The sequence below is a fragment of the Stenella coeruleoalba genome (assembly GCF_951394435.1).
Source record: "Stenella coeruleoalba genome assembly, chromosome: 12".
Classification (NCBI taxonomy): Eukaryota; Metazoa; Chordata; class Mammalia; order Artiodactyla; family Delphinidae; genus Stenella; species Stenella coeruleoalba.
Window position 1 is genome coordinate 59,742,577 of NC_137158.1, and position 12,805 is coordinate 59,755,381.

A 12,805-nucleotide genomic window follows, 5' to 3' on the forward strand; every position below is an offset into this window, starting at 1 on the left:
AGCATTTCCACTATAAGCAGATTCTTATGTTTCCTGAAAAGAAGGTAATGTTATGTTCATTGACTTTACAACTTTCAAAGTTTAGTTTAACAAGTAGAAAAGGCTTGTAGAGGACTGTGAGTAGCATGTGAAATCTTGAAGAAAAAGACAAAACAATCTTGCCTCTCCTGGCCTTTTGGTTCCCATACATTGGCCTTTCATTTGAGTATTAGTTAATGTAGCCAAGGGTAGTTTAAATATAAAAAACATTATAATAAACATTCATAGGCTTGCAGCAGTTTAAATCCTCACAATATTTCAGTGAGAGAGATGCCATGAGACAAATGAAGTACAGAGGGACATAGCGCTTTGCCCAGTGGGTCAGCTGGCGGGCAGTGGAGCTGGGATTCCAACCCGGGCAGTCTGGTTCCAGAGCGCACAGGCTCAGCACACACTCCTCTAGTCCATGTGTCTTCAAAGCCAACCATTTGTGGTGCTGTCAGCAGTCTTCACTGAGTTAAAACCCACTTTCTTAAGAAAATTTTACTTTGGAAGAGTTATTTATCATAGCATTATTATTTTATGTATATTCAATAACGATGCTTTCCTATCGGTATTATATTTGTTTTCTAGAGACTGCTGTAACAAATTACCCACAAACTTGGTGGCTTAAAACAACAGAGGCTTATTCTCTCAAAGTTCTAGAGGCCAGAAGTCTGAAATCAGGGTGTTGACAGGGCCACGCTCCCTTTGCAAGAGAGAATCTAGGGTAGAATCCTTCTTTACCTCTTCCAGCATCTGGGGGCTCCAGGTGTTGCTTGGCTTGTAGTTGCATCGCTCCAATCTCTGCCTCCATCTTCGCATAGCTTTCTCCCCTGAGTCTCTCCTCTTCTCAATCCTCCTTCTCCTTGTAGGACACCAGTCACTGGATTTAGAACCCACCCTAAATCCAGGATAATCTCATCTTGAACTTTTAATTACATCTGCAAAGACACTACTTTCCTACCTATCACATTCAGAGGTAATGGGGTGTTAGGACGTGGACCTACCTTCTTGAGGGTCACCAGCCCACTATAGGTATCAATCAAATGCATAAAACTGCCTGCATTATTGATGACTTCCATCATCAATAATGGAGATGTGCTTTGTATCTCTGTGTTTTGTGTGTTAATAAATTTACATTAGTATGTGTAATACTAATGGGCCTATTGTGTGGAATGTCATACTTTCTCTTATAGCTAGATTTAATAAAATTCATTTGTTTTGCAGCAAACAATAGAACTTCTGATAGTCAATATGATGCTTTAATTACAAGTAATTTGGTCCCTATGTATGAAGCATTCAAAAGTAAGTATATACTTAGATTATTAATTTTAAAACACCCAAGTGACTCTTTGAACTTCTAAACTAAACACATATTTTATTGCAATTTGTTCTTGTTATCAGTCATTTTGTTCTAATTTTTTTTTTTGGCCGCACCTTGTGGCATGTGGGATATTATTTCCCCGACCAGGGATTGAACCCGCACCCCCTGCAATGGAAGCATGGAGTCTTAACCACTGGACCTCCAGGGAAGTCCCTGTTCTAATGTTTTAAATATTGAAACAGGAAGGATGTCTAACGTAAATTCTTTTCAACTTACTTCAACTTTGGGTGAATTGTTGCTAGAATTTTGATAATTTTTTAATCCTAATTTTACTGTAAAGAGCTAACCACAAAATAAAATTTTACTGATACTCACCATAAGTAAATGAAAAGTGTTTGTCCCTAGAGTCACAATTAATAAGGCAGTATGTGTATTCTGACCATTTTTCAATACAGTCCCCAAAGCAGCTCAGCCCTAGGGAGGCATTTGGAGACATATTTAACTGTAATTTTGAGACTGTAACTACATCAGCAACAAAAAGCTGTCATGGGTGTGGCTGTTTATTTTTGTTGCATAGACTATTTTGCAGTATTACTCAATGACCACTGACAAGTATTAAAGCAGAATTGGATGCTATTTAAAAGTACCTGTTTATAATAGAAAATATTTCCATGTTCAATAGAGGCAGACATTTTTAACGCTTTATTCTTTTATTTTTAGCAATGTGGAATTACTTCCATAGTGTTCTTCTTGTAAAACATGCCATGGAAAGAAATGGAGTCAATGTGGTTAGTGGACCAATATTTGATTATAATTACGATGGTCATTTTGATACTCCAGATGAAATTACAGAGTAAGTAATTTGAAACAAAATGGACTTTTGATCTGGCAATAGGGTATCGTAAGGGGAAACCTCAATATTTAAAATTAAAGCTCAGTATTCTAAACATTACATAACATATTTATATAGAGATGCAATTGTTGACTATTTTCAATTAGTCTATCTAAATATTTAGCAAAATTTTTATATGGCAAAGATTTAAACTAATAAGCAAAGAAAAAAATGTCCAGGAATAGTTAGAAAAATTTTTATTTGGATAATTTCTAAACTAATGTGAAAGGGAAAACGTGGTTTTGTCAACGTTAAGGAGGTAGGGAAGACTCACTGTGCTATCAGTAAACAGAGAACCAGTTCAGCAATAAATAAAAAAAAATCAAGAAGTGACTATTCAAAATACTGCCCAGGGCTTCCCTGGCGGCGCAGTGGTTGAGAGTCAGCCTGCCGATGCAGGGGACACGGGTTTGTGCCCCCGTCCGGGAAGATCCCACCTGCCGCGGAGCGGCTAGGCATGTGAGCCATGGCCGCTGAGCCTGCGCGTCCGAAGCCTGTGCTCCGCAACGGGAGAGGCCACAATAGTGAGAGGCCCGCGTACCGCCAAAAACAAAAACAAAATACTACCCAATATTTTGGATAGTGGATGATTCATAAAAGTATCTCCCAGGAGATAGTGTAGGCTTCCTATAGAAAACTAGTCCCACTAAACTGTACATCTTTGGACTAAACCTGGTCATACATGTTGCTAAGAATTACTTTTGAACTCAGCACACAGGAATAGAGAGTTTTAGAAGTGTCATCCATGATTCCTCTTTATTATCAAAATGGACAGTACTGAACTATGGTACTAAGCCTAGACTATGTAAAGCAATGATTTCTACTCATACCTTCTGATAAGATAACATTCATCATCACTAAGTGTGTGGCCTTAAATTTTGTTTGCCTTGTCCTTATTTCAGTGTTTATTGATCCTGTCTTTCACCATTTAATAATCCTAGCAAACAATTTGATAGCACTTTACTCCATGCTAGGTATGCTTCTAAGAATTTACAGATACTTCATTTAATCTGAAAAACATCCACATGTTAGATTCCATTAGTTCCCATTTAGAAAAGGAAACTGAGGCACAGAGTGGTTAACTAACTTGTCTAAGTTCCACCGCTAAGTAGTAAAGCCAGAACCCAGACAGGCTAGCTCTGATTCTAGATCACAGTAATACATTACTACTTATACCAGTTCATTTTCCTTTTAGTGGACTCATACTAATAGCTTACCTTTATTTTGCATTTGAAACTTTTAAAAGCACTTTCATGTTTGTTATCTGAGACTAAAGGACTGTCGTATCAGTTGTATGGATTTGTCCCTGTCTATGCTGCGAAGTTGGTAGCATAAGAAAACCTCCATGTTAAAGTTGAGGAAAGTTAGAAAGTCATAGACTATTAGAGGATTAGTACACATCCAAACGACTAGTAGAAGTGCGCAGCTACAGCTGAAATCCCAGCTCCTTCATGTCCAGCCCCTACTCTATTAGGAAACGTCACTGTGATGTACAAGTCAACAAAGCTAGGAGGCAGAATACCATGCTCTGCTTTTCATTGTATTTTAATATTTTCCCATGATGTTAAAATGACCAGGCTTGGACTTCTATAATCTTGATTCAGACTCATTAAGGTTTAAAAATGTGTGGTAAGATTTTGTATTTTCTATTTATTTACTTTCTTTTACTATAATTTTACTTTGACATTTCTTTAAAAATATAAAAAGACATTTCGAATCTTCAGAAGCAAAAGTATAATAACATCAAATCTTTTCAATTATGTTTTTAGATATGTAGTCAACACCAGTGTTCCCATCCCAACACACTACTTCGTGGTGTTGACCAGTTGTAAAGATAAGAGCCAAACCCCCAACGCCTGCCCTGGGTGGTTGGACGTCTTACCCTTTGTCATCCCTCACCGACCTACCAACGTAGAGAGCTGTCCCGTGAGTATGCTCCTGGAGAGGCCCTGGGCCCTGAGAAAATGATTAGTCAGAGCTCATCTGGGCTTTCATAAAAGTGGCTCTGACTACTGTATATTTTTTAGGTGTTTCATGGGTTAGAGTTGTAGTAAATATGACCTCAGTTTTGAACTTTTCCTTAGACTGTTGATCTCTATGTAATTAATATCAATTTAAACATGTATATGCTTACATGAACATGTGTTTATATATGCATGTCATATATTTTATTTAGATATATTTTATTCACATTCACTAATAAGGAAAGGGGTTGTATCTTATTAGGCTTTTTATTCTGAATGCAAACCTTAAGGTTCTGTCCCAAAGTTGGCACTAAATTAATGTTTCTTAAATGAATATGTAAATATAAAAATTCCATCAACTTAAAACATGAGGTCTGAAAATACATATATATATATAGTATGTATATATATGTGTATATATATTTACCTAAATACATATATACATATATGTATTTACAAAATAAGTTAGCTCGAATAACATTCCTTTTTTAACATCATGTATTAGGCCACCTCAAAACCTTTTGGATCAAGGCAAATTATATGTAAATAGTTACTTCAACTTCATATATGTTCTTTATAGAAAAACATATGTATTCTGGTAATTGGGTTTTACTGAAGTCATTCAGCGAATATATTGAATACCTATTAAGTAAACACTATCACGATAGAAGCTTTTTAGAATGCACCAAGGAAGAATACATTGTCTCTGCCCTCAAGGAGTTCATATATAACTTTGATATATAAATGAGATACAGACACATAAATGGGCCAGTCGATCATATAAGAATTATTTTAAAAATTAGAAGTAAGAGACATTACAAAGTTGGGATTCATTGTCAAATACTGTCGTAAGTATTTAGTGTTTCAAATTCAAAACACTTTGGCTGGAATAACAAATAAAGGTTACATAAATTGAGGTGGCAGAAGGGCTGAGCCCTGAAGGATGGGCGGAATTTGAACAGATTGAAAGGATTAGGAAGACTCTTCTGTGGAGGAAATGAAGAAGGGAGGGACTTGGCAACTGGCTGGATGCAAGAACCAAAGGAAGAGGGAGACTCAAAGCTGAATCAGAGATTTTAAATGCAGGTAATTAGGGGAAAAAAAAGAGGGAAGTTAGGAATGAGAACTGTTTTGGCAGGTAGGTAGGATAATTAAGTGTAGGTACATCTGGTTTGTAGAAATGGGTGTTCACATGGAAAATCCCATGAGCTAGTAGAGATGGAAGTTAAAGCTTAGGTTCTAAGCCAGGTTGGGATTCATCTCTATTCTTTCATCTGTTCAACACATAACTGCCTTCACCATACTGTGTGCTATGGGCAATACACAGATAAATCAGACGTGAATTCTAGCAGAAAAGGCTCATTGTCTATCACTTAGAAGCCTAGTAAAATAAAAGAAAGAAAAATAAGTGGCACAAAGAGGGACAGATAAAATGTAGTAGGATTTCAAAAGAAAAATACTTTCTGGTAAGGAAGGCGACATTCTAGCTGAGTCTTGAAGATAGGATTTGAACTTGAGTGTTGAATGGTTGCTTTCAGTGACTCAAGATGGATGGCAAAGTTTAGAGGCTAAGCAGCGGGTCACTCATAGTCCTAGAATGAGGAAGAGTTTCCAAACAAGAAGCTATCAGGAGATGTTGTGTAGTTGAATCTCTTCCTATTTGTCCTGTCAGAAGTTTATTTAGTTGAGACAAGGGGAAGCCATCATTCTTCACTTCCTCTTCCAGTGGCAGACTTTGGTGACTGATAGGGTGTGGTGCTCTTTTCCACTGAACCAGGAATAAATAGTTCTTTATCATAGAGGTTCTAGATAGCCATTTTGGATTGGTTAGAATGGGTGTGAAAAGAAGAAATGATTTGCTATCCCTGGTCTAGGCCCTTATTGTCTTCTATCAGGACTTTTGAAAATGAATTTTAAGTAGTTTTACTGTCTCCTGTCCTCCTCTCCTTCACCTCTGTATTTCACTATCAAGTTGCTCATCTTAAAATTTAGTTTTTCATGACGACATCCTTTCTCATCCATTTGATTGTCTATCTACCCTGAATAAAACTACAAAAATAAACAAACAAAAATCTCCCAGCCCGTACTTAAGGCTCTTCACCATTTACCCTCAGTTGACTTTGCAGACCTAAGTTCCAGGCGAACTGAGGTTCTTGAAATTACTTGAACACCCCTTGATTTTCCCTACCTCCATGTGCTTGCTCATGCTCTTGTCTCTTCTAGAATGCCCTTCTTTTCCATCTGCTAAAAATTCCACCTACACCTCAAGGTAAAGTACAAATGATATGAAGCTTTCCAATGTGGACATCCAATGTGGAGATGATCTCAAAATTAACAGGGCATCATCTCTATTGAATAAGACATGATCACTAATAAATTGGACATATTCCAAAATTTTAAGGAATTGGCAGTATAGTAATCAGACTATGATATCTATAAAGATAACAATGAGGCATAATATGATGAGTATGAAACAAACTTAAACCAAGCTATAATTATAAGAGAGATTGTGACATTAATAAGATGTGACTGTCAATTAGATAGAGGGAGGGAAGAGAGGATAGAGCCAAAGGTGACTGAAAATTTAGGTGTGATTGGCCAGGAAATATATAAGACAATCAGTTGTTTTGGGAAGGATACATTTGCTGTTGGTGGTCTTCCGATTAAGAAACTAGTTGAGGGCTTCCCTGGTGGCGCAGTGGTTGAGAGTCCGCCTGCCGATGCAGTGGACACGAGTTCGTGCCCCGGTCCAGGAAGATCCCACATGCCGCGGAGCGGCTGGGCCCGTGAGCCATGGCCGCTGAGCCTGCGCGTCCAGAGCCTGTGCTCCGCAGTGGGAGAGGCCACAACAGTGAGAGGCCCACATGCCACAAAATAAATAAATAAATAAAAAAGAAACTAGTTGCATATCTAGGAGGGTATGTGAGAAGCAGTATAGAATAGAACGCAAATGCATGAGTTTTGGAGTTGGGTATCTGGGTTCAGTTACTGATTTGGCCTCTTTGGGTAAACAACTGAGTGTCACTTTCTTCAAATGTATAAAAAAAATCATCCCCTCATGATGTTGTTTTGAAAATTAAATAAGATATTTCACATAAACCCCTAAGAATTCTAAATACATAGTAAGCAAATGGTAGCCATTATAAAGAAATCACATTTTATTAAGCAATTACATTCTAAAGTCAACATAAAGTGAAATTGTTTACAGATAAAATCACTCAGAATCAAATCACCCACAAAGTACTGTACATACACAAGCTGTACCCTAATAAGTGCAATTCAGCCAACATTTCCACCAGCATTAGAAGAGGTCATTGTGCTTTAAGCACCCAATGAAATAAGCTTTCTTTAAGCGTCATGTTGTATGAACATTCTGCACTTTTAAATATTCTAATCACTGAGTGGGGGGAAGGTACTCGCACTATAAAATGTTTAAGGGAACAGATACCAGTTGTAGAAATGGTAGATTCACAATTCCACCTCACACTTGATGTAGGGAACTAGATTCTTATTTCCTTATATATTTTATGTCTTCCTTTGTTCTTCCATCATGTCTTTCCTCCTCCTTTTTCTTTTTTCCCCCTCAACTTTGTATGGCTGAATTCCTGTCAGATAAATGAGAACGCTGCCATAACTCCAAGTGACTATCATTATTGTAACTTAGTATATATTGGAAATGCAATTGGGGGTACGCGGTTGTACTGTAAATAGAATTAGGGGTAGACAATACAGGTATGGAACTTGGAAGAGAAGAGAACTATAGAGATAGATTTGGTATTAAATCACGGGAGTGAAATAAAATTTCTGAAGGGGAGAAAATAGAGAGAAGAGATCCAAAGATCAGATGGAGGAAAATGTCTATTCTTCCAGGATAGAAAAAACTAAAGTCAGCTGAGGAAACAGAAGGTGTCATCAAACAAGTAAGCAGAGCTATGGAAGACAAAGAAGGAACTTTTAGAAGCTTGGGGTAATAGCTAAGTGAAAGGTTTACAAAAATTCTACTGTTAGGTCATCCTTGACAAAATGGTTTTGTTAGTGTGATGGCAGTGATAACGAGACTGTAAGTGAATAAGGAAGAGATTAAGGAGGTGGTTAGGGGAGAAAAATACTGAAACTGGTATTGCCTCAAAAAACTAACAAACTGAGTTGTATTTTAGGGGTATACAATACTTCTATTTATGTAACAGGTCTAATACATATGTAATCAACCAATAAATTTTATATATATATATATATATATCTAAAAGCATATATTTAAATATGGCTCATAAAAACTTGATATACACAAGGCTTTTATTCTCTTGGGATGCAGTGGTACAGCTAGAGCAGCTGTCTACAGCTGGCTTCTGTTCAGATTGGTTGGTGCTGGTGAACTATCTGACATGGGGTAGCTTGAGTATCACCCCTGCCTAGTTATAATTATGTTGTACTTAAGATCATTTAAGTACATTTCATTTCATTTAAGATCATTAAGATCATTTCATTGCAGTTTTAAAAAAGCGAAGACTGTCAGGTGTTCCCTAAACATTCAGTTAGATGGATACCAAATAAGCTGGGAGAAAATAGAGTTATAAAAGCCATGGGGGGGAAACTTTATGAAAAACGTCATCAAAACTATTAAATGTTACTAAAATGTGAAATAATGCAAGCAAGAAAAAAAGACTGAATTGGATTCCCATTAGAAATATGAGTTAATATTAGTACATCACATATATATTTTAAAAAATAATAACTCACCTCATGAATCTCACATGGAGAAATACTTCAGAGGTTCAAAACAGTGGTTTTGTCTTATACTTCCTCTGGCTCAAATAGTACCTGCCTATTTTAATCTTGCATATTTAAAGAACAAGTGAACCAGTATGCTGAAGTCAACTGAAAGTCATTTAAGCAGACTCATCTAATTAAACAAACTTGTAAACTTTCTTACTTTTAAAAAATTTAACTGGAAATTTAGCAATATCATATGAATATCAGGAAATTAATAAATAAAGAATAAGGAATTTCACAGAAATCCATGGCTCTAAATTATTGCACTAACCTTTATATATACAGTATATATAGTATAAAACATTTTTTTTACTATACTATTTATTATACTATTTTAAACTATACTGTTTTTTATATGTAGTTAAAAACCTATTGAAAGTCAAATGGCCAAGAAATATCTGAAAAGATACTCAATATAACTCAGGGTAATAACACTTAAACAGGGATAAAGCACTATTTCACATCATGGTTTGGTAAGGATGTGGGGAAATACCAATTTATAGTTCCATTGCCAATGGAACTATAAATTGGTATAAACGCTTTGAGGAGTGCTAGGTTTAATATCTGGTGAAGTTAAAGTTACATGTACTCTATGACCCAGCAATTCCATTTCTATATCCTAGAAACTCATGTTCTTGAACACAGAAGACATGTGGTAATTTATCATGACACTATTATTTATAATGCCAAAAATACTAGCAATGTGGCAATGAAAAAAATAACCTGTGCTACCACAAACCATAGCTAAAAACAAAAGACTTAACTAGATCTAGATATTTCACTATGAATAGATTACAAACATAATATTGAATGAAAAAGTAATTATAGAATGCCACTTACATGATTTCTATAAATTTGAAAACATAAATCAATGCTATATATTGTATACTGATGTGCAGTAAAAGTGTAAAAACACAAACTGGATTCACACTGACTCATGATAACGATTAACTCTGAGTAGAGGAATGTGGGGACTTAACTTCATCTTTAATGTCTCATTTTTTTAAAAAAATTGTATCTGAAGTAAATATAAAAATGGCTGTGGGCTTCCCTGGTGGCGCTGGGCCCGTGAGCCATGGCCGCTGAGCCTGCGCGTCCGGAGCCTGTGCTCCGCAACGGGAGAGGCCACAACAGTCAGAGGCCCGAGTACTGCAAAAAAAAAAAAAAAAAGCAACAACAACAACCAAAAAAACCCAGGAAAAAGGACAACTTCTAAGTTATAAAAGATCTTTCTGTTAATGAAAAATCATGCCCCAGGGAAAATAGTCTTTTGTTTTTCTTTTTCAGGGAAATAAACCAGAAGCTCTTTGGATTGAAGAAAGATTCAACGCACATGTTGCCCGGGTCCGTGATGTGGAACTTCTTACTGGGCTTGACTTTTATCAGGAAAAATTCCAGCCTGTCTCTGAAATTTTGCAACTAAAGACATATTTGCCCACATTTGAAACCATTATTTAACTTAATATATAAAACAACTTTGGCAAAGTGTAAATGATTTTTTCTGCTGAAGAATGTAAAAGTTTTCTATTTTTCCTTGACTCCTCTAAACGCCATGTTGTATAATTTTCATTATTCTCTTCTCTTCTTCATTTCAATAAAAACATATTATTTTAAAGTTACACTTTTTTTGCCAGAGATTGTGCTATGTTGTTCCTTGCTTATTATATGTATTATCTCACTTATAATCCTGGGCTATATTTTTCTTCCCAGCATTATCTAAATAGAAGGGAGAGTAGGAGAAGTAGGTCTCCCTTTTGAATCAGTTCTACATCAGTTTTGTTATGAATCTTTTTATACTTGGCAATCAGGCAATATTTATTAAAATAAAAAGTACACATTACCTTTATTCAGTAATTTCATTTGTAAAAGTGGTGTCAACAGATATGCATGAAATGCATGGAAATATCATCTTTTACGAAGACCAGAAGGTAACCTAAAAGACTTGTTGAGCAAATTATGGAGTTTATTTAAGCAATCAATGGGATGCGATTCCACTACTATAAAGAAAGAAGTTGATCTACATATTGACTGTATGACTATTGTTAAATGAAGAGAAGTGGTACAATAGCATGTATAGTATACTATCATTTTTCAGGGGCTGGCAAAACTTCTCTTTAAGTGTTGGATAATAAAATTTTTCAGGCTGTACAGACTCTGCTGCAACTACTTAACTCTGCCATTACACCAAGGAAGTAGTCATAGAGAATATGTAAAAGGAATTGGAGTAACTGGTGTCCAACAAAACTTTATTTACAAAAGTAGATGGGGGGCTGGAGTTGGCCCATGGTCTGAAGTTTGTCAACCTTGATTTGTACACTAAAGCCAGGGTGGAGAGAGGCAGGAATTAATACTAAGAGACAGAGGAAGATAAAATTTTTATCTTGTGACTTTTGGCGTTGCATAAAATTTTTAAAAAACTCTCTCTATATGTATCTCTTTAATTTTTCAAAATGTGATTATTAAGCAAAGAGATCCCAGTACTCATTTGGGAGGCAATATCATTGGTCAGATTTTTGGATTTGCAGACTGGCAATGTTCCAGATTCATTTCTGATATATATAGACCAGTTCATACAGGGGACACAGGCTTTGCTGGTGAGAAAAAAATCTTGTGGCACGAGCTTCAAAAAAACAAATTATTTCTATTAGGACTTCAATGGAATTATGGTCATTAATTACAAGTAATTTAAATATTAGCTTAGGGCCATTGGTTTTTTTTTTTAACTCTACTTATAGAGTTAGTTTTAAAACGTACAATTCAGAGAAGCTGAAAGACAAGACAAAAATTGGAAACTATTTCCAGCTATGTGGCAAAAATGTTGATGCCCTGTATACAGACAGAATTCCTCCAATCAGTGGTCCCCTGCCCCACTGTGGCCTGGAAACCAGCTAAGATAACCTGGAATTTAGACTCCACTATGGGGGGAGACAAGTGAAGGATGGTTACAACCTTGAACTGAGTTTAACTCTGGTTGTCCTCATTGCTTCTGAGTTTCTCTTAAAGCAACTAAATTGTTTTTGATATCAGATCAAATGGGTGCTCAACATAGAAATAAAAATTCAGCCAGAGAAACATTAAAATTGCATATTTTGCATAGAGATTGTGTAAGGTTTTTTTTTGGTATAATCTTATCCCATTAAAAAGAAATATGTATGTGTAAAATCATTCTTAAGGAAAGACACCACTGATTTAACAATTCATGGAATTACAGGGGATTTACAATCATTACTTTATAACTTTCAGTATGTAGCCTACTTTTTTTTTTTTTTTTTTTGCGGTACGCGGGCCTCTCACTGTTGTGGCCTCTCCCGTTGCGGAGCATAGGCTCCGGACGTGCAGGCTCAGCGGCCATGGCTCACGGGCCCAGCTGCTTTGCGGCACGTGGGATCTTCCCGGACCGGGGCACGAACCCGTGTTCCCTGCGTCGGCAGGCGGACTCTCAACCATTGCGCCACCAGGGAAGCCCTGTAGCCTACTTTTTAAATAATGATCTTGTCTTACTTTTAAAATCTGAAATTGTAAATAATAAAGTTAGTTGCATTTAAAAAATATTTATTTAGAAAGAACTTCAAAGATACATAAAGGTTGTGAGAATAGTATAAAGAACTCTGTATAACCTTCACCCATCTTCACTGATTGTTAATATTCTCTCTATGTATGTTTATGGAAAGCTTTATTTTTTTCCCTGAACTTTCTGAGAGTATATTGGAGTCATTATGCCCATTTACCCCCCCAGAACTTTAAGGTGTATCTCCTAAGATCAAGGACATTAAGTCACACAACCACAGTCAGGAAGTTGGATGTTGATACAATATCATTATTTAATTTCCAGAT

At 36.2% G+C, this 12,805-nt stretch overlaps 1 protein-coding gene across 2 annotated transcripts in view; it reads left to right on the plus strand.

Moving 5' to 3' along the window:
- The window catches only part of ENPP3 (ectonucleotide pyrophosphatase/phosphodiesterase 3), a gene marked incomplete at its 5' end in the record, with an annotated part of 64,332 nt that extends 53,825 nt beyond the window's left edge, over positions 1-10,507 (plus strand). For both annotated transcript variants that reach the window (XM_079939945.1, XM_079939944.1), the window contains 4 exons: positions 1,249-1,326; positions 2,066-2,198; positions 4,007-4,163; positions 10,259-10,507. In XM_079939945.1, the coding sequence (XP_079796071.1) occupies positions 1,249-1,326; positions 2,066-2,198; positions 4,007-4,163; positions 10,259-10,429 (539 nt within the window). In that variant the 3' untranslated portion in view covers positions 10,430-10,507. The remainder of the gene's footprint in view (positions 1-1,248; positions 1,327-2,065; positions 2,199-4,006; positions 4,164-10,258) is intronic.
- Positions 10,508-12,805: the final 2,298 nt, after the last annotated feature.